The following is a 22,020-nucleotide window of genomic DNA, read 5'->3' on the forward strand; positions in this document are numbered from 1 at the left end:
TTCCTATCAAATCCTACCTCATAGACCCTGAATACATAGCCTGTGTAAAAAACTGCATCTGTGGGCTCCTGCTGTGTGAGCATCACAGGCAGAGCTGGGCTTTCTCCAGCCTAGTATTCCCTCTCTGGTGCCAAGTGCTGGTTTGGGGGCAATTTTTGTCCCCATTGTTTTCTTCCAAGAGAGAAAGCAATGATCAGAACCATTTTAGAAAACAGGCTGTGAGACCAAGAATTTTATAAATTTCCACTTAACAGACACTTAACTGTGTTGTGCTTACCATGTGCCAAGTCGTCCTCTGAGATCTTTATAAATATCTGCTCTGCACTTAGGTACTGTGACTATCTCCACCTTACAGATAGGGAAACTGAGATGCAGAGAACCGAGAACTTATCCAAGGCCACAGAGCCAGTAAATGGAGAAGGCAGGATTTAAACCCAGGCAGCCTGGGGTCTCAGTCGATGCTCTAAACCACGTGGCTAGGCTGCCCCTCCCCTATAGCCTGGATTGGAGCACGAATGGGCTTGGGGCAGCAGCCAACCAAGGAGTTGGAAATGAAGTGCTTTGCCTGCCCTAACCAGACTCTGGTGAGGAAGGCTGGCCACGTCTCCTACTGTACCATGGAGGGATCAGGCCTGGTGGCCTGTACAACCGCTGTGAGACCTCTCCCCTGCATCCCCAGGAGCTGGGAAGCCATATGAGCCTGTCCCTGCCAAGCCTTTGGGAAACTCCCCTCCCAAGACTTCCCCTGATGGGCAGGATTGGTCTTCCTGGTCCCTGCATTCCTCAGGGGAGCAGGTCCTCCAGCTCCCACTGGTCTGCTTGTGTTTACGTCTGAGGAGCCAGGTCATGTCACTGTGTTAGGCATGGCCCTGAGAGAGTGGGGCAGAGGTGGCAGCTCATATAAGCAGGCCAGGTCCTCCTCACCCGAGTTCTCAGGCTGGTTTCTCAGGGCAGCAGCTCCTCGCAGCCCCAGAACATGGCTGTCCTGGGGCTGGTGCTCCTAGCGGTGGTGCCCACCTTCTTTCTGGGCGTTTTTGTTTGGGCCGTCTTTGAGCACTTCCTCACTGCAGATGTCCCGTCCACCATCCACCATCCAGCCAAGTTCAGGTTTCTGCACTGCATATTCCTTTACGTGATTGCTTTGGTGAGTAATCCTAGGCCCCGTCATGGGCTGGGGGGTCTCAGTAAAGCCTTAGAGGAGTTCTGAAGAAATCTGGTAGGCAGCTGAGGGCCTCCAGGGAGCCAGCAGCTGTCACGGGGCGGGGGAGGAGGACGCCTTCCATGACAGCACGATCCTTGATCTTGGATATGAAAGTCAGTTTGGTGTCTATCCACCTGGCAGACAGGTAAGAAAGGCTCCCAGGAAACAGTGTTAGTTGCGGAGGAGCCAAGAGTGGATGGGAAAACTCCCACTGAGAAGGTAGAGCTGGGACCATCCTGCGCCGACAGGAGGTGCTGTGACATCAGGCTGATCAGAGCTGAGCTGGCGCAGGTCTCAGTGGGCTCAGCACGGAGGCCTGGGGTTCTCCACGGTGTGGGTCAGGTTGTGGGAAAAGCAGTCACCTCCACCTTGCAGGTCAATTTGCTCTACTTTAACGCAAGAAGGGAAATAACAACCATTTTGTTTGGAGTTCCTCTTGTGGGGGGCATCATGGACCTGGGACAGGACCCAGTGGGAACAAGCCAGAGAAGGGGCGGGGCTCAAACTTGCGGGGACCTCCAGGGAGACCTTCTGCTTGTGTGGTCCCATCCAGTCCTCATGCTTCACCCTAGGACCACGGACTCCATTTTTCTCATTTTATAAATGATGGAAAGGGAAGCCTAGAGAACGCAGTGGCCAAGGCCTTTCCACTAGATGGTTCTAGGGCTCAGACCTGAGCTCAGCTCTGCTAGATTCCCTAACTCAATCACTTTCTAGCTGAGTGGTTAAGAGCACAAGTTCTGCATCTAGTCATTGAACAACCTCAGGAAAGCCACTTGGACTCATCATGCCGCAGTTTCCCCGTCTGTGAAATGGGGAAAGAAATGGAGCAGAGCGTTATACTTGACTAAGAAAGGTTATTGAGACATTTAAGTGAGTTAATAATCCAAACCAGGCGGGCCAGTCCTGGCACAGTGTAGATGTCTAAAAAGTATCTGCTGTTCTTATTGTTTTCATAATTATCATCCCAGACTGTTTTCCTTACGACAAGACCTGTGAGGCCTGTGGAAGAGATGATCCAAATTGGCTGAAATCTACTTAGTACAAGAAATGCAATAGCTTGGAGCCATATCTCATGAAATATTCGGATATTTGCTTGTTTATAATCAGAGCGACCCTATTAGTTTAAGAACATGTTCTGCACATGTGTAGCCCTGGGCCATCCCTTCTCTCTCCCTACCCCTGGACAGACCTCCCTAACCGATCACGTTGCTCTTTTCTGTTGAACACAAACCCAGCTTAAGAATCCTTCAGAACCCTGAGCTCCGGGCACGCAATGCCGAGTGTTGACACAGGTGATGAGCTGCCTTTGCCACCTCTGGCTGGTAGAGCCCAGCACAGAGCCAGAGAGAGCCGGGCTGCCGCCAGCGCCCTGGACAACCGGCTCTGCTCACTTCAATGCCTCCCTCCCACTCAGCCCCAAACTGGCTGCTGCTTTGGCAAGAGGTTTTGGGAGGAAAAGTCTGAGAACCTAAGCCCCTATCTGGATGAACCCAGAAACCACTGCTTTCTGGTGAGCCCCGTGCACCAGGAGGCAGCGAGAAACAGACAGCCCAGCAATCGTGCGTGACAGGGACACCTGCAGCTGACCCTAACCTTCCCTGACGTCTCATGTCTTTCTCTTCCCTTCAACAGGGGACTGTATTTGAGAAGCTGGGAATTTGCTCCATGCCCAAATTTTTCCGTTTTCTCCATGACATAACGACAATAAAGAAGGACCTTCACGTGGCGGTGACCAACCTGCGTTTTGGGACGATCCCCGTGAGGCTGTTCCAGCCCAAGGCAGCGTCCTCCAGCCCCCGGCGAGGCATCATCTTCTACCATGGAGGGGGTGGAGTATTTGGAAGCCTGGGTAGGAGCTTCCCTGTGGCCTCACTGACACGCGCAGCCTTGCCCATGCCTCCCACGTGGAACTTTCTGGAGTAACTCACAGGAGTCGTAGCTGGAGATTTTTATAGAGAGTCCAGACTGAGGGCTTTGGGCTCAAGTCAGAATATGGTGCTGTAGACTCCATGGGCAGTTTTTTTTCTATTCTGTTACAGGGTAGTGTAGGTCAAGGTGGGGACAGTAATGTCACAGCAGGGCTGGCATGGGACTGGCTGTTGACGGCTCTTTCTTCCCTCTCACCGCCATCTGCCCGTGTGTCTGCTCTGCCACGATCCAAACCCATGCATTTCCCTCCAGCTCCGCAGTCCCACCCCGACCCAGACCCATCTTCTCTTGCCCGCCCCCTTCACCCTGCCCCACAGCACCTGCTGTCCCTGCCTCACCCCTCCCTGCTCACATCTGCTCTTTACCTGGCAGCCAGGGCAGGTTTTAAAAATACTAGTCACAGCTTGTCGGTCTCACACTTAAACCTCTCCTTTGCCCTTTGATGAAGCCCTGTGTCCTCCCCACAGCCTGTGAGTCCCTGACCCAGCTGGCCCTGCCACCTCCCCAAATGGTCCCCTGCACCTCCCTCCTGCTTTCCCTCTGCTGTAGCCCCTCTGTGCATCCCTGTGCCACAGACACACCGGGCTCCTTCCCACCCCGAGCCTTCTGGACTTGCTGTTTGTTTGGCCTCAAAAGATGATCCCCTCTGATTTTCGTTGCTGTCAACCCCTGGTTCTTCTGTTGCCATCTCAAATGTCCCTCCCCTGAGTGGCCTCCCTGAACATCTCATCTAAAGAGCTCTCCCTGCCCACTTGCTGCCCCGTCTCCCTCCCCAGCATCACCCTTCCGAACCTTCTTCTTGGCTCTCGCTTCAATCTGAACTCATCTTGTTGCTTCCCGGGGTCTTTGATCACTGCCTGCCTCCCCCAACTGACTACGGAAACTCCAGGACTGCAGCAGGAAAGACCTCTGTGTTGTTTGTGGCGGATCCCTATTCTTTTTATTTTTGAATCAATGAATGCATGAATAATTGGATGGATGGGTGAGTAATTGGATGAAAGATGGGGTTTCAAGCAAACAAATGGATGGATGTGCGGCTGGACGGATGAACACCTGGATGCAGGTGAGAAAGTTTGTCCAAGTAGAAAGTTGATTTCTGCTGCCATGGAACTGCCCTGAGAGTGGGGTGTCCTGCCACCTGGTGGTGGAGATAACTAAGGCCATTCCATGTGTGAACGTATAACCATGGTGCTCTCCCCTTGCTCAGAAGTTAATGAGGAATATCTCCCTGCGGTCGACCCCAGCCTTGTCTACGATCACTATGGAAGCCGGGGGAAGAGATTTCTAAGGCGGGGCTGGCACTGGGACCAGGCGAGGGAAGCACTGTCATCAGGCCTCAAATGGAAGGGACGCCAAAAAGCTCCAGAATATTTGAATTCTCTATTTACATAGAACAGCATAAATGCAAAAAGTCTTTGTTGAACACAATATTAAAACTAATATAAAGGCAGTGTTCAACAGAGCTCTATGACTTGTGTAATTGCAAAGTAGGAGTCTACTTGAAATTTTGATCATATTTTCTTCGTCATGGAATTTTTTGGCACTTATTTTGGTTTCTTAAAATACTGCATCAAAACATTAACTACCCGGATGACTGAGTGTTTCCGCGCCCCCGTGATTTTGTGCCCAAGGTGGATGCCATGCGTGTCTCACTGGTCCCGGCTCTATTAACTCTGAGCAGAAGGGACGGCACGTGGGGAGCTTTGAAACAGGAGGCATTTGATAAGCTTGAGGGGAGAGAGAATGTCAGGGTGACAGAGTGGGGAGATGATGTTGGATAGGTTGGGGGGGCCCAGATAATAGTTAGCAGCAGTCTCCACCTTGGCTGTCCTTTAAAGTCACTTGGGAGCTTTATGGTGACACTCGAACCCAGGCTCTATCCTGGGCTGACTGAGTCTGTGTCTGGGGTTTGGGTCCAGGCATCAGTATTTTTAGCATGCTCCGCAGAAGACTCTGATGTGCAGCCAGGGCCAAGGCCTCCTAGTATAGAACCTTAGCCCTAGGAGCTGACCACTCTGGCTCAGTTTAGACCTTTCAGTGTTCTGCCTGTGTTTCTTAGACTGTGTTAATAAAGCATGCACCCGTCTCACCAAGCTCCCCGAACACTGGAATTATCTGCTATTATTTAGAAAATCCTGATGGCCGAGCCCCCACTGCAGAGATTCTGAGCCAATTGGTTTGTGGTTCAGCCTGGTCATGAGGACTTGTAAAAATTCCCTAGTGCTTATAATGACGGCTTAAGTTGAGAACTACTGAGGTGGACAGAAGTGTAGTATTTGGCACAGATTCTGTGCCCAGCACTGTGGCAGGATGACATACATACTAACACTAATGAACCTGCCTTCTAAGAGCTTCATATGTACCGCTCTACCAATAGAAACATCCCATCCATTCATTGTTTGTTTCTTAATTAATATAAATATATAAAATTATTATTAATATTCCAGGGAAGGCATGCCTAAATTCCCTAGTCTTGGCTTTGTCAATATCAAATCATCAAGCCCTCCTGGTCTCTGGTTTCCTCCAGTGTGAAAGAAAATGTTGCAGAAGGTGAGCCCCAAGGAGCATTCGAGCCCTGACATTTAGGTGACTTGGGGAAGATGTTTGACTTGTCCTGGCTTTTTGGCTTTGCCCAGGCAGAGCCAGAGTCACTTCAGAGGAGCCAAGAATAGGAGAGGATGTCATACCCAGTGCCAACATTGTGAGCTGGCTCTTCCTGGGGGTTGAGGGCCCTACTCATGGGCTGCTGCTGTGACTGGTTTTGTCTTGCAGATTGGTACCACAGCCTGTGCAGTTTTCTGGCCCAGGAGACTGACTCTGTGCTGCTGTCTGTTGGGTGAGTTTGGGACAGCTGATGGGTTTTACATGAGTGGGAGAAGGCAGGGTGAGCTTGTGCATGATGTGTAGAACAGAGGGAAGCCCCAGTCCCCAGAGGCACTCGTGCACCTGCACCCACGGGGACAGGTACAGCACTGTTCAAAATAGCAAAAACCTGGAAACCACGCAAATGCCCATCAACTGGGGAGTGCATGAATAGACCAAGGTATAGTGAATATTCCATTATGTAGCTATTAAGGTAATATGCAACGTTATATAAACATTTAAATAAACAAACTGGAAAGGTACATCATACTGCTAGTGAATCTTAGTCGTATAAAATTAAGTAAAAGTTTTTTTGAAAAATTACACAAAGCCTGAAGCTCTTTTTATGAAGTTAAAAACAATTACAATCAAAAGAATACTTTCTAGGAATACACATAGACACCATAAAATGGTGTAAAAAAGAAAGAAAAGGAATGATGGATACAGGATTCAGGGTAACGCTCTCTCAGTTGGGGGAGGCCGTGAGATGGGATGATGGTGGGGGCCTGATGGGACAGTCGGTGAAGGTTGCGGTCAAGGTGCTGGACCTCGGGGCAATGGTCCCGCATGTGCTTATTGCATTGTTAAAACTAATGAATGAATTAACTAACTAACTAACTAACTAATTAACTAGCAGCCAGCCAGGCGGGGACTGATGTTGAGAATGTCTTAAGACACAACTCTGGGCATCAAAGGTCCTTTGAAAACAAAAAGAAGAGTGGAACTTCTGCGTGGGTGGAGGAGGAAATGGAGGTGATTCTCTCGGGTTCTGGTTCTTGGTCCAAGAGATTACATGTCACCAGGAAATAGTGTAGAGAAGGCACATGAGAGAAATTAAAAATTGCCCTTTTAGATTCTATCTCTACAACAAACCCCCTCAAGCCTAATTACATTGCAGGATACGATTTCAATATATACATTTTTGGGAAACATAAACATTCAGTCCAGTGCAGTGGGCTAGAGAGGCGTGCAGAAAGGCGTGGGGCATTTTTGCCTCTTTTTGGCCGGTCAGCATTTTGCTAAGAGAAAGCACACAATGCTTATTTCTTTCATGATATTGAATTTGAATATTTAACATTTAGCGAGGAGTATGCACTTCTAGAAATGGGAATATGGGAGCTGAAGTTTGCGATTGCTGCTACCTGGTGCTGGGGCCACCTCACTGCAAGGACCCTGCTAAAATGGCATGTGTTTTGCCTGAGTTTGGATGGGAACCCATGTTGGTGGCATTGAATTATTTATCAATATATTGCTCATCGAGGAAATGTGGCAAGGTTATGCTGCAATCAATCAAAACCTATCTTTAAATATGAGGCTTTAGAGCAAGTTTTAAAAGAAACAACATTGGAGGTCTAATAGAAGACAGTGGTTTCAAACTGGTTCCTTCATACCCTAGTAACCCATCCCACCTCCCCCAGTGTCTTCAAGGCAGCTATGGACCAGGTCAAAGAAGAAGGAAAAGTAAAGTTTCAGGCCCCTTACCCTTGGGAAAAACAAGAGCAAATGCACAGATTTATTTTCTGTGGTGGGGCTCCTGTATGGTTTTAATAGGAGTTTTAAAAATTGCTCTAACAAAGTTTGAAAGCCACTAATCTAAGGTGCCATTTTTCCTTATGATCTTCTTCCAAATTTTATCTTATAATTAGAAATACCTTGTTGATGGTGTTAAATTATAGATTGTAAGAACAGAAAAGATGATTAGCAACAACCTTAACTGAAAATTCAAGACAATAATAACTGTTTAAAGAAGCTCTCTCATCCAAGCAGGTTAGCCAAACTGTTTCTATTTTTTCATTTATTCTCTTTGTCAACATAAAAAATATAGAGAGACAAATCTCTAAGTAGGAAGATTTTTACTTTTTAAAATTAAAAAGGGCTGAATAGGGGACCCAGAAGCCGTTGACCTTTCCAAGGTGAGGCTGCTTTGGATTCCACTTCTGACACTAGATTACGCCAACATAAAACATATATATAGATGAACGTCTAAATAAAAAGGTTTTGGGCCGAGCCCGTGGCGCACTTGGTAGAGTGCTGCGCTGGCAGCGCGGCGACGCTCCCGCCGCGGGTTCGGATCCTATATAGGACTGACCGGTGCACTCACTGGCTGAGTGCCGGTCACCAAAAAAAAAAATAAATAAAATAAAAAGGTTTTATTTGGGAATAACATATAAGAAGTGGGATTGCAATATGGGACATACATACAGACCAGACTGGCCTCCATTATGTCTGGAGAACAAAGGAAAAGGTTAGGGTTTATGGAAGAAAGAGGAGGTTACGCAAATTGTTCTGTAAGAAAGCTTACTGGCTCTGGCAGCATCTTACAAGAGCTGGTGAGTTCTGATTGGTGAGCACCAGGAGTTTCTAGGTAGGGCTTGTAGTCTTGGAGTTACGGTTTAGCCCTTGTAGCATGGGTTGGACTCGTGAGACAGTTCTTGAAACAGGTAAGTGTTCTTGTGTAGGTGGCTCGTGTCCCTATGCAGCTAGCTGTCCTTGTGTGACTCAAGTAGTAAGCTGTGGTTTGAAAAACTTTCTTGTGCTAGTGCCTGGTATCAGGCAAATCCTGTGGGAGGTCCCTCTCTTCATGGCCTTTCCCAGCTTCATTTGCCAGCATCTGACACAAGTGACTCTATTTATCATCTTCCAACTTTCATATTTCCCCTTTTTAATCAAGACCTTTCTTTGAGCGCATTAACTGACTCGCCATTCTGTGGTTAGATTTTTATTGTTCCTCGGTGCTGAGATGCACCTGTTCTGGGTTGTTGATTTGTTCCCACATCAGAGGGAAGTGATTGTTGATTAGGAGTCAGTGTCGAAACCCTTTTGGCCACATTTGAGCAAGAAGGGAGACCTGAAGGGAGTGGCTCTCAAGCTAAGTCCACTTGGAGTCCACTGTTTTTAATTTTTCAGTTCCATAGGTGTTGGTTATCATTTTGAAGCACTGGGCCAGCATTATTCTGTTAGGGGTGTTATTCCTACAGAGGTTGAACAGGGAACAGGTACAAAATTTAAAGAGTATAATAAAAAAACCCTACACAAAACCAACAAGAACGTAATAAATTGAGGTGCACAATGATTTTGAATGAATAGCCAAAGCCCAAGAGCAACCAACTAAGCAAATCAAAACACTATGGGGGAACTGGGTGAGACCTGTTGTAGCCATTGAGTAGCATTCCATGACTGAGTTCAATCAAAGCAGAGCATGCCAACTCTATAAAAGGGACCACGAGTAAAATATGAACAAAAAGTTGTGTTAGGGATATCGCCAAAGTTATCCACTGGGTGGACTAAAGGATTTTTCAGGTCAAGTTCTTTCAAGTCAGTTACTGATTGTGAAGTTATACTTACAGCATTATCCTGTCAAGGGAAAAAATTAGGCAATAAGAGGGGTAAGAGTCTCATTATGATATGGAGTCTTGGTCCGACAGTGTTGGGATGAACTGTCTCCAGTGCAAAGGTGGTAATTTTGAAGTTTGAGTGTCTCTGGTTAGGGCGTCAAGCGGTTTGGTGAACTCTCTGTGTGGCCCACACATCAGGCAGGAGGCTTATCCCTTGAAATTTATGTTAAATTGTTCAGTTTTAGTTTACAGTCCCTTACCATAGAGTAGTTTCCATTCTTAGTACTTCTTTGGGAGAAAACTGGGTTGGAGGAACCTAGAAGAATTTAGGATTTAATTCTGTATGCAGGCGGATAATAAAAACTTGAAACAATGTACAAGGCTACTGTATTAGTCTGTTTCTGTTGCTTGTAACAAAATACCCGGAACTGTGCAATTTACAAGAAAATGAAATTTATTGATTACTGTTTTGGAGGCTGGGAAGTCCAAGGTCCAGGGAACACATCTAGTGAAGGCCTTGTTGGTGGTGACAGTGATGCAGGAGTCTCACATCGCAGAGTGGCAGAGCAGAGAGAGAGAGAGTAACCTCCTCATTTACTCTACTTTTAAAGCTGTCAGAACCACTGTCATGATTCCAAGAATGGATCAATCCATTCATGGTGGCACAGTCCTCACAATCTAATCACCTCTTCAAGACCCCATCTTTCAATTACCATAGCAGGATTCCCCACCCTCAACAGTTACAGTGGGGATTAAGTTTTGGGGGGACATTCAATCCAAGGCAGCTATACTCTGATAACAGGTGAATTATAGTCATGCAGATTTTTACAAAATAAATCAGAGTAAGAATAATTTGTAAAATAAATTTAGTTTTATCATATTTGGCCTGATTATTTACATAAGTGTAGGAATAACAGCGATTAAGTCTCAGATTGGATATTTCCTCCTTATCACAAAATCTTTTCTCATGTGAAAATTATTTTTGGTACGTTTTGTATACAGAATTACATATATTAATTAGAACTTGTAATTTTTAGTAATGTTAATTTTTAACAAAAGCTCAGGAAGTAAGTGATTTTGAATTGTTAAATATATTAACATCCCTGAAATATATATTTTATAATCTCTAAAAGCGTTTTTTCAAAGGACAATTTTAAAAATGTGGAACAGGACATTTTATTAATAGACTCAAATATATTCTTTCTATAAAATCTAAAAAGCCAAAAGCAGATAAACTTGAACTTTCTTTAGTAATTAATGTTTCAGCATATTATCTTATTTGGATATGACAAAAACATCTTATGATTATCTATTACTTAATTCCACATAACATCACTTTAAGATTTCAAGTTATATGAAAAGCTTATTTATAAACATTTATCTCATTTAGATTTACTTAATTTTAAACAATTATGCTTAGATTACTTATGAAAACTGAGACATTAGACAAAAGTAGTCAACATTTTAAGCTATTTCCCCATCAAAGAAACCCTAAAAGCTAAATATATGTGTTTTGTTTCATTGCTGTATTTGCTATACAGGAAGCAATGGACACTTTATTACACTCTAATTTGTATATTTGTTTTTCAGTCAAATTCTTATTTTTATGATGTTAACATATTTAGCAAATTCAAATATAACACTGTCTGGCCAGCAAACATAGGCAAAAAAAAAAAAAAAAAAAAAAAAAAGGAAAAAGAAAAAAATTACTGCTAATGGTTCTGAAGACATTTTTATTTTTATTTTACCGACAAACTTAAAATCAGCTTATTTATAAAATATTTACTTACATCGTATGGTCTAAAAGGCATTTGGGTTAATTAATATATTTATGATAAATTACTAGATTTAAGTGTTTATCTTTTTCCTTTAAGCCAATAGAGCTTTTTCATATATTTTGGCAAAAAAATATCAGATACATAAACATATAGACATAAAGGTCATATAAACATACAGATGAACAAAAACAAAGTCCTTTCAGTTTTTATCAAAGAATTTATTTATTTATTGAAACATATTGATTGTACATATTTATGGGGTGCAGAGTTATATTTTTGTATTTCAATGTATGTATATATACAATGTGTGATGATCTCTTCAGGTAAGTAGCATATTCATCATTGCAAAATTTAACCATTTCTTTCTTATGTGCACATTTGACCTCCTCTCTTCCAGTCATTTGGGAACATGCAGTAAATCATGGTTAATTATAGGTTCCTGGGTCAACTGTACACCCACAGGACTTGTTTTTCTATCTAGCTATAATTTTGTGTTCATTTACCAGCCTCTTACTATCCCCGCTTCCTTCCTCTAGAAACCATAGTCCTTCCCTCTCCTTTTAATAGTTCAACTTATTATTATCTCTTTTCTAGCTCTCACATATGAGTGAGAACCTGTGGTATTTCTCTTTCTGTACGTGGCTTATCTCACTTAACATAATTTTCTCCAAGCTTATCCATGTTGCTGCAAGTGGCAGAATTTCATTCTTTTTATGGCTGAGTAGTATTCCATTGTGCATATGTACCATTTTTTTTTTTTTTTTTTACCCAATCATCTGTTGATGGACATTTAGGTTGGCTCCATATCTTGGCTATTGTGAACAGAGCTGCAATAAACGTGGGAGTGCAGGTATCCCTTCAACATGATGCCTTCCATTCCTTTGGGTATATACCCAACAGTGGAATTACTGGGTCATATGGTAGTTCTATCTGGAGTTGAGAAACCTCCACACTGTTTTCCATAATGGCTGTACTAATTTACAATCATGCTAACAATGTATAAGGATTCCCTCTTCTTTCATCCTCACCAACATTTGTTATTTATATATTTATTGTCTTTTTGGTAATAGCTGGTCTAACTGGTGTGAGATAATATATCAGGGTGGTTTTGATTTGCATTTTCCTGATGATTAGTGATGCTGAACCTTTTTTCATGTACCTCTTGGCCATTTACATCTTCTTTTGAGAAATGTCTGTTCAGCTCTCTTGCCCATTTTTTAATTGGGTTGTTTTTTTTAACACTGAGTTGTTTGATTTCCTCATATATTCTGGATATTAGCACCTTGTTTTATGCATAGTTTGCATATTTTCTCCCATTCTGTTTGCTGTCTCTTTGCTCTATTGCTTGTTTCCTTTACTGTGTGGAAGCGTTTTACTTTGATAAAATCTCACTTGTTAATTTTTGCTTTTTGTTGCCTGTGCTTTTGATGTCTTATTCATAAACTCTTTGTCTAGTCCTACGTCCTGGGGTGTTTCCCCTGTGTTTTCCTCTAGAAGTTCTACAGTTTCAGGCCTTACATTTAAGTCTTTAATCCATTTTGAATTAATTTTTGTATATGGTGAGAGATAGGGGTCTAGTTTCATTCTTCTACACATGGATATCTAGTTTTCCCAGCACCATTTATTGAAGAGGCTCTCATTTTCCCAATGTATGTCTTTAGCATCTTTGTCTAAGATAACTTGGGCTGTAAGTACATGGTTTTATTTCTGGGTTTTCTATTCTGTTCCACTGGTCCAAGTGTCTGTTTTTATTCCAGTACCATGCTGTTTTGGTTATTATAGCTTTGTATATATTTTGAAGTCAGGTAGTATAATGTGTCCTGTTTTACTCATTCTGCTCAGGATTGCTTTGGCTATTTAAGGTCTTTTGTTGTTTCACATGAATGTTAGAATTGCTTTTTCTATTTCTGTGAAGAATGTCGTTGGTATTTTGATAGGGAATGTGTTGAATCTGTAGATTGCTTTGTGTAGTATGGACACTTTCACAACATTAATTCTACCAATCCATGAGCATGGAATGTCTTTCCTTTTTTGTGCGTGTGTTCTTTTTAATTTCTTTCATTAGTATTTTGCGGTTTACATTATAGAGATCTTTCATCTCCTTGGTTAAATTTATTATTAGATATTCTATTTATTTATTTTTTGGTATTTATTGTAAATGAGATCAATTTCTTGATTTCTTTTTCTGATAGTTCGTTGTTGGTGTATAGAAATGCTACTGACTTTAGTATATTGACTTTATATCCTGCAATTTTACTGAATTTATCAGTTCTAATAGGTTTTTGGGTGGAGTTTTTAGTATTTTTCTACGTAACATCATGTCATATACAAACAGGGACAATTTGACTTCCTCTTTTTTCAGTGTGGATGCCCTTTATTCATTTCTCTTGCCTAATTGCTCTGTCTAGAACTTCCAGTACTATGTTAAATGGGAGTGGTGAGAGTGGGCATTCTTGTCTTTTTATTTATTTATTTATTTTTGAGGCATAATTGCATGTCGGATATTGGTGGGGTACTACGTTCATTATCAATACCTGTGTGCAATATGTGATGCTCATATCAGGATAATTAGTATATTCAACATTACACAATGTAATCATTGTTTGGGCATCCTTGTCTTGTTCTTGTTCTTTTTTTAAAAGAAAAGATTTCATCTTTTCCCCTTTCAGGATGATGTTAGCTGTGGGTTTGTCATATATGGCTTTTATTGTATTGAGATACTTTCCTTCTATACCTAAATTTTTGGAGTTTTGATCATAAAGGAATGTCAAATTTTATCAAATGCTTTTTCTGCATCTTTTGAGATGATCCTATGATTTTTGTCTTTCAATTTGTTGATGTGGTGTATTACATTTATTGATTTGCATATGTTGAACTATTCTTGCATCCTTGGGATGAATCCCACTTGATCATGGTGTATAATCTTTTGGATGTGTTGTTGGATTCTGTTAGTTGGTACTTTGTTGAGAAGATTTGCATCTAAGTTCATGAAGGATATGGGCCTGTAGTTTTCTTTCTTTGCTGTGTCTTTGTCTGGTTTTGGTATCGGGGTAATGTTGACCTCATTCATCAGATAAGTCTGGAAGAGTACCCTCAGCTTTGATTTTTTCAGAATAATTTGAGAAGAATTGGTATTAAATATTCTTTAAAAGTTTGTTATAATTGAGCAGTGTAGCTGTCCAGTCCTGCACTTTTCTTTGTTAGGAAACTGTTGATTACTGATTCAATCTCATTGCTCATTATTGGTCTGTTCAGGTTTTCTATTTCTTCTTGGTTCAGTCTTCATAGGTTGTATGTGTCCAGAAATTTATCCATTTCCTCTAGATTTTCAAATTTGTTGGTATACAGTTGTTCATAATAGTGTCTAATAATTCTTTGTGTTTCTGTGGAATCAGTTGTAATGTTTCCTTTTTCCTTTCTCATTTTTCATATCCGGGTCTTCCTCTCTTCTTCTTTTGGTTAGTCTAGCTAGTGGTTTGTCAATTTTGTTTATCTTTCAAAAAACCAACTTTTTTTTCATTGATCTTTTGTATCATTTTTTGGGTCTGTATTTCATTTAGTTCTACACTGATTTTTACTATTTCTTTCCATCTATTAATTTTGGGTTTGTATTGTTCTTGCTTTTCTAGCTCATTGAGGTGTAATGTTAGGTTGTTTATTTGGGATCTTTCTACTATCTTGATGTAAGTATTTGTTGCAATAATCTTCCCTCTTAGTGCTGCTTTTGCAGTATCTGATAGGTTTTGGTGTGTTGTGCTTGTGTTTTCATTTGTTCCAAGGGATTTTTTGACTTCCTGCTTTATTTCTTCTGACCCATTTGTCTTTCAGGACATGTTGTTTAATTTCCATTTATTTGCACAGACTCCAAAGTTTTGCTTGTTATTCATTTCTGGTTTTATTCCATTGTGGTCTGAAAAATACTTGACATAACTTCAATCATTTAAAATTTGTTGAGACTTAATTTGTGATCTAACTTGTGGTCTGTCCTGGAGAAAGATCCCTGTGCTGATGCGAAGGATGTGTATTCTGCTTTTGGTGGATGAAATGTATTGTAAATGTCTGTCAAGTCCATTAGACGCCTTGCTCTGTTCTCTATGATGCTGTTCCCATATTCCATACTTTTTAAGGATTTTGTCACTCTCCTGGTGCTCTGCAACATATTTTGTTAGTTGTTACTGTCAAAATATATTTGTTTGTTTGTTTGGTCTCTTTGTGTGTGTGTGTTGGGGGGTGGGGGGAAGACTAGCGCCAGACCTCTCTAGTCATCCATTTTGCCTGTCTCTCTTATTGAAGAATTTAGTCTTGAGTAAAACATAGTAGTATAAATTCATTGGTTCATAAGAAGACAGTTGGATCCAAATTATATTTCTGATAAAATGGGACAAGGCTAAACACTAACATTTTTTATTGGCTGGCCAGTTAGCTCAGCTGGTTAAAATGCAGCCTTGCAACATGAAGGTCAAGGTAGCAGCCAGCAGCCAAAAAATAAACAAAAACAGGAAAAAGAAAAATATTTGCACTGATACATAATATTATCCAGTTTGAATCACTTACTGATACACTGGATTGGACAAAGAATAGTTAACTGTGAAAATGTGACTAAATTATGTGAGGAACTGTGACAGATAAGAGTTCTTTTAACAAGGATTGTAAGGTATTCTCTTTGACTCAATTCTTTTCCTTGAAATTAGAGTGTTGCCTTTCTTTCTAGTATAGGGAAGATGTCTTTTACATGGGAATTTCATGATTTGATTTTAAGAAATAGCATGAAGGTCAAAATGATATTTTTTTTTGCATCTGTTGTTTTTCAAGTGTTTTTACTTAAATAGTCAATATGTTAGAATAGCTGAGGTGTTTTGGGAAAAAAAGATTTTAACTTAGAGAAAGATAAACAGGAGGAGGTGTAGGAAGAAGAGTAATAGTCTCCAAAGAGGAAGGAGTCTCAGCTATCTTTGAAACATTATTTTGTAGTGAGGCAGTCTTTGAGTCCTGAATGCATTTTGGAACCTTGAGACACCATTGAAATATATGTCCAATTTGGACTGCATAATATTATAGCTGAGGTATTAGTTTAGATCTAAGACAAACAAGCTGTTTGCATGATTTCCATAATATTTGAATATGTCACTAGCTCCAGTCCCAGAAGTGAGAGGTGGGGGATGGGGTGCACTATATTGGTATGCGTTTGAACTTTGAGATCCTGCATTGTAAATAAATCTATCTAGTGGAGTTAGTGCCAAACACGCAAAAGTTGAAATACCAGGTGAGAAAAATGAAACAAAAGAGTAAAATATGTACTCATCAGGAAGGACAACAAAGCCCTCTCTAACAGGAGGAAAATCCCTCAAAAACCAGGAAGGTACAAAACACTCATAAATAGGAAACTCAATAAACAAGAGGGAGGAAGTCCTTAATAAAAAGGAGGTCTTATAAACAGGAAGGGGAGACACTCATCCTAAACAAGTCCTAAATAAAATTGAGGAAACCAGCCAAAAGAAAAATGGGAGTTCAATCAAGGGAGACTCACCAGTGGGAAAAAAGGTGACCCACAGAGGCAGTGGGCTCAAGGTACCAAAGTGTGAGTACTGGACGCCATACTACTGGAAGGTGTTGATCTCTCCAAGATAAGTCTGCTTCAGGTCCCACTTCTGACACCAAATTATCTCAGTATAAAAGATAGAGAAAGACACATCTCTAAGTAAAAACGTTTTATTTGGGAAAAATGTACAAGAACTGGATTGCAATCTGCGACATACATACATAGCAGACTGGCGTCCAGTATGTTCAGAGAACAAAGGAAATGGTTAGTGTTTATTGGGGAAAGAAGGAGATTGCACAAGTTGTTTTGAATGAAAGCTTATTGGTGCTGGCAACGTCTTATAAGAGTGGGTGAGTTCTGATTGGTGAATGTCAGTAGTTTCTAGGTAGAACTTGTAATCTTGGAATTAATGGTTAGGCCCTTATAATGCAGACTGGGCTTGTGAGAAAGTTTTTTAAACAGGCAAGTGTTCTTGTATAAGTGGTTAGCTTATACTACATGTTTGACTCATGCATTAAGTTGTAGTTTAAAAAAATTTCTTGTGTTAGTTCCTGGTATCAAGCAAACCCTATGTGAGATCCCTGCCTTTGTGGTCCTCCCCAGCTTGGGTTTGAAACAAGTGATTCTATTTTGACTATTAGAATGTTCATGCTTTCTATTATCCCAATCTTCATTCATGCATTACTAAGCTTGTACTTTACTGTTTCAAATGATTCATTGTAAAGTCCTTTTTCTTGCCCTTGAATTCTTTTAAGCAGACATACTTTGATGATCAAAACTGAGGATGCTTTAGACCAACGCTAAACATGTTTTCACTGGCCACTGGTATCTGGGTGTTCCACAGTCTGAGCTGTGTCTGTTTACTTCCTAGCTTACCTTTTCGACACTTTTTCCCTTAGAACACTTTCACCCTTTATCTCCTCCCCCCATCCCTGGAAAAGAAGGCAACTTTTGAGTCATTGTGTAAGAACAAGAATTGGTCATTAGATTTTTAATTTTAAAAACATTCAGCCTGAAAGTAAGTTCCCCTGTACTTTAATTTTAGTTTTCCATATTCATTTCTCTACTGACAGACAGTGGGACCAACAGTAGGTTCATTTACCATTTTTCTGTCATTTCTAGTTCTGTGGCTTCTAAAGAAAATAGATTTAGAGTTATATAATATTGTACAGGATTTATAAATTTATGGGAAGCACACAGAGCATAGATTTGAAGTCAAGATTCCTAGCCTACATGACTCTGGGCAGGTTACTCAAATCCACAGAGAAACAAAAATGGGCTAAAAATCCTTACTTCCTAGGGTTATTCTGAGGATTTAATCAGATAAAGTCTTGTAACGGGGGTTGAGGACACTGTTGCAATGGCCCTCCGAGAAGCCGTCCGCCCTGGTGTGCTCTCTTCCTGTCTGCTCTGCAGGTACCGCATGCTTCCTGACCACCACACCCCTTCCATTTCCCGAGACTGCCTGAATGCCTCTATTCACTTCCTGAAGGGCCTGGAAGCCTATGAGGTGGACCCGTCCCGGGTTGTCGCCTGTGGAGACAGCGCTGGAGGATGGGTGGCTGCCATGATCACCCAGACCTTGGTGGGCAGATCAGATCTTCCCCGAATCCGGGCTCAGGTCATGATCTATCCAATCGTCCAGGCGGTCAATCTGCAGTTGCCGTCTTATCAGCAGAACCGAAATGTCCCATTTTTCTCCCAGAAGTTCATGCTGACATGTCTGTGTAACTATCTGGCCATTGACGAATCCTGGAAGGAAGCCATCCTGAATGGTGCTTATATACCCCCGGATGCCTGGAGGAAGTACAGGAAGTGGGTCAGCTCTGACAACATCCCCAAGAAATTCAAGAACAGAGGCCACCAACCCAGGTCTCCCAGTCCTTTTAATGAGGCTGCCTATCTGGAAACCAAACATATTTTGGATGTAGAAAATTCACCCCTCTTAGCGGACGATGAGACCATCGCTCGGCTTCCTGAGGCCTTCCTGGTGAGCTGTGAGAATGACATCCTCCGTGATGACACCTTGCTCTATAAGAAACGCTTGGAGGACCAGGGGGTGCCTGTGACATGGTACCATGTGGACGATGGCTTTCACGGATGCATAATCTTATTTGATAAGAAGGCTTTCTCTTTCCCTTGCTCCCTGAAAATTGTGAACGCTGTGGTCAGTTATATAAAGGGCATATGATAGTGAACTTGGGGATCTGAGTAGGTGTGGCAGGTGTGGACACTTGCACAAGCTGGGTCCTTTCTTGAGTTCTATGTTATTGATTAAAGAGAAGTCAAATCAATGCTTGGTCTGGGTGGGAGGATGAGAAGGGATGCAAGAGCAGCCTTGCTGACTATTCCAGAAAATCCATAGTACGTCTGTTCCTGTCCAGCACTAATACTTTCCAATTCTGGATTTAGCACCATTCTGTGACATTTCCATTAATATGAAATAAATACCAAAGAGAGGAAGAAAGGTTTCTTTAAAAATTTCTCGAAGCCCTGACATATAAGTTTCATGCAGAATAAATGCCCAGGACTGATCATATTGTCCATGGTAAATCTGTACCCAGGATGACAAAGCATTCCTTGGGGCCATGACTCCTGTTTGAAGAGGGGCCACCTAATTGTTTCCGGGGTCAAGGTCACCTTTCAATCATAACTAGGATGGCTATAGCAGGCCTGAGAAATGGTGTTTTTATTTTTTTTTAAAGTTGACTAGTAAGGGATCTTAACCCTTGACTTACTGTCGTCAGTGCCACGCTCTCCCAAGTGAGCCAACCGGGCATCCCTATATAGGGATCCGAACCTGCGGCCTTGGTGTTATCAGCATCACACTCTCCCAAGTGAGCCATGGGCCGGCCCCTGAGAAATGGTGTTTTAATGAAACTCTCCTCTCCATACAGCCACCCGTGGGCTGGTCTAAAGGACGATTTCAAAGGAAACTGTGGAAAGAGAGAGACAGGGAAAGAGGCAAGAGGAAAAAGGCAGTGCAAGGGCTCTGGAGAGCCATGACCTTTGCCTGGGCTCAAATCTTTAATCCGAATTCCAAAAGCAGATCACTCCCTACTGAGAGGCAGGTCTCTGAGCAAGAACTTTCTTGGGAACATCTGGGATACGGAGACCGCATTCCCTAAGGGAGTAAGGTGCCAGCCTCCTTTCTTTGGTGAGCTTATACATCATTCCCACTTTTTCAAAGATCCTTGTCTTTGCTTAGCCAATGCCACTTTCTCTGCTCTCAGGGAAAGGAAAGGGAATCTTTGTAGCGCATGGAGGGGACAGCCCACGTGACTTTATGTAGCAGGGCCACGTTTGCTAGATGCAGGTATGATAGCCGGTTCTCACTGCTGTCTAGTCCCACTCAAGTGCTGCAGCTGGAGGCTCTCCCTTCTCTGCAACCACAGCCTCTCTGGGTATGAACAAACTCACCTGTGACTGATGGAGGATGTTGTCCTACAGGTGTCTTGGGTGCTTGCAAGGGAGGGCTGTATTTACACAGGCACTTTGGATGGGCTCCTGGGAGCATGAGCACTTGCCATGACGTATGAATTACATGCATGTGGCTTTGATGCAAGTGTGTATTAATTGTCTATTGCCACGTAAACAACATTACCACAAACACAAGGGCTTAAAATAATACACACTTACTCTTTGACAGTTGCTCTGGGTCAGGAGTCTGGGTACAGCTGAACTGGGTTATCTGGTCATGGTCCCACAGAGCTGCAATCAAGGTGTTGGGGCTGCAGGTTGAACGGGGTGGGATCTACTTCCATGCTCGGTCAGGTTGTTGGCAGAATTCAGTTTCTTGAGGTTGTAGACTGAAAACTCCAGTTTCTTATTTGCTATTGGCCAAGGGCCACCCTCAGCTCCAATTCATACACAGTTTTTTTGACACAAGAGGCTCCCCAAGGGGTGGCCTGTTCATTTAAAGCCAGCAAAGGAGAGAGAGACTCCGGAACAGTGACTACTAGAATCTGATGTAATGTCATCATAAACAAGGAATCACACAGATGCCATCATTTTAGCCACATTCTCTTGTTAGAAGCAAGTCACAGGTCTTGCCCACACATAGGGTTTATACAAGAGGGTGAACACCAGGTGGTCGAGATCATTGGGCCTCTTTTGAGTGTGTCCTACACAGAATGGCTCACTGGAGGGCGATCGGAAGGATGGTGCACCGGACTCCTCAACCTAAGAAACACGACGGTCTGAATCATTGGCTTGACCTGGAGGTAGTGACAGATGGTCCTCCTAGGAGATGTCCCCTTTTCTTCCCTCAGTTCCAACCCTTTCTTCTGCCACGCCCATCATTCCAATCTGGTCACCATCAGAGTAGATTACTACGTTCCTTTCTCTAGATTCTTCTCAGCTTATTTGTGTGACATAAACTTTGTGCCCTGGTATTAGGTAGGGTCCAGTCCAGAGAAAGAAACCACACCAATAGCCTTATTTTTTTTGAAAGTTTTTATTAGCCTGGAGTACAATAAAACATTCTTAAGACATTTTCTGTCTCCAAGGACATAGTTGAAACTAGTACACAGGAACAATTCTATAAAATTGTGGGCACAGGATTCACTACACGCTGGTCCTAAATCAACCCTAAACCTGAGGACCAACAATGCAACTGTGCATCCATCAGTCTCTGTGTGGGCTTACTATGGTCAGGTGACAGACAAGGTCTTACATCAAGGGAGCCCCATAGGTCCTCAGATGCACGTGTCTGTTGTACCCCCGGTGCCTGGATGTATAGTTGGAATAGACATACTTGGAAACTGGCAGAATCCCACACTGGCTCTCAGACCAAAGACATGAGGTTTATTGTGGTAAGAAGGACCTTCCTTTCCCTACCAACATAGTAAACCAGAAGCAGTGCTGCATCCCATAGGGAACTTCAGAGGTTAATGTCACCATAAAAGACTCAAAAGAAGCACCTGTCACACCCCGATTTAATTCACCAGCATGGAATGTGCAGACGTCAAATGAACGTTGGAGACTGAGTGTGGATGATGCTAAAATTCCTCACGCAGTGACTCCCATCCCAGCTGCTCTCCCAGCTGTGAGATCATTATTGGAGCCACTAAACACAGCACCCGGCACCTGGTGAGCAGCCACTGACCTGGCTGATGCCTTTTTCTCCGTACCAATTTGTAAGGAATAAGAGAATCCATGTGCCTTTACCTGGCAGGGCAAACAGTGTACCTTTACAGTCTGCCTCAGGGCTATGTCAATTCTGCTTTCTGCCATAATGTAGTCGAGATGGTAATAGTTTTGACATTCCAGAAATCATCACAATAATGTGCTATGTTGATGGCATTATGCTTGTTGGAGCTGGCAAGCAGGAAGTAGTGTGGAGTTTAGGACCATCTTAGGAAGACATGTGCA

General features: G+C 42.5%; 1 protein-coding gene across 1 annotated transcript in view; it reads left to right on the forward strand.

The window, feature by feature from the left end:
* LOC134383349 (arylacetamide deacetylase-like 4) overlaps window positions 1–19,195 on the forward strand; it is a 43,453-nt gene extending 24,258 nt beyond the window's left edge. Inside the window, exons 2-4 of the mRNA XM_063104287.1 lie at window positions 2,837–3,053; window positions 5,906–5,969; window positions 18,064–19,195. Of these exons, the coding sequence (XP_062960357.1) occupies window positions 2,870–3,053; window positions 5,906–5,969; window positions 18,064–18,838 (1,023 nt within the window). The 5' untranslated portion in view covers window positions 2,837–2,869 and the 3' untranslated portion in view covers window positions 18,839–19,195. The remainder of the gene's footprint in view (window positions 1–2,836; window positions 3,054–5,905; window positions 5,970–18,063) is intronic.
* Window positions 19,196–22,020: the final 2,825 nt, after the last annotated feature.

Source organism: Cynocephalus volans, chromosome 8 (assembly GCF_027409185.1).
Source record: "Cynocephalus volans isolate mCynVol1 chromosome 8, mCynVol1.pri, whole genome shotgun sequence".
Taxonomy (NCBI): Eukaryota; Metazoa; Chordata; class Mammalia; order Dermoptera; family Cynocephalidae; genus Cynocephalus; species Cynocephalus volans.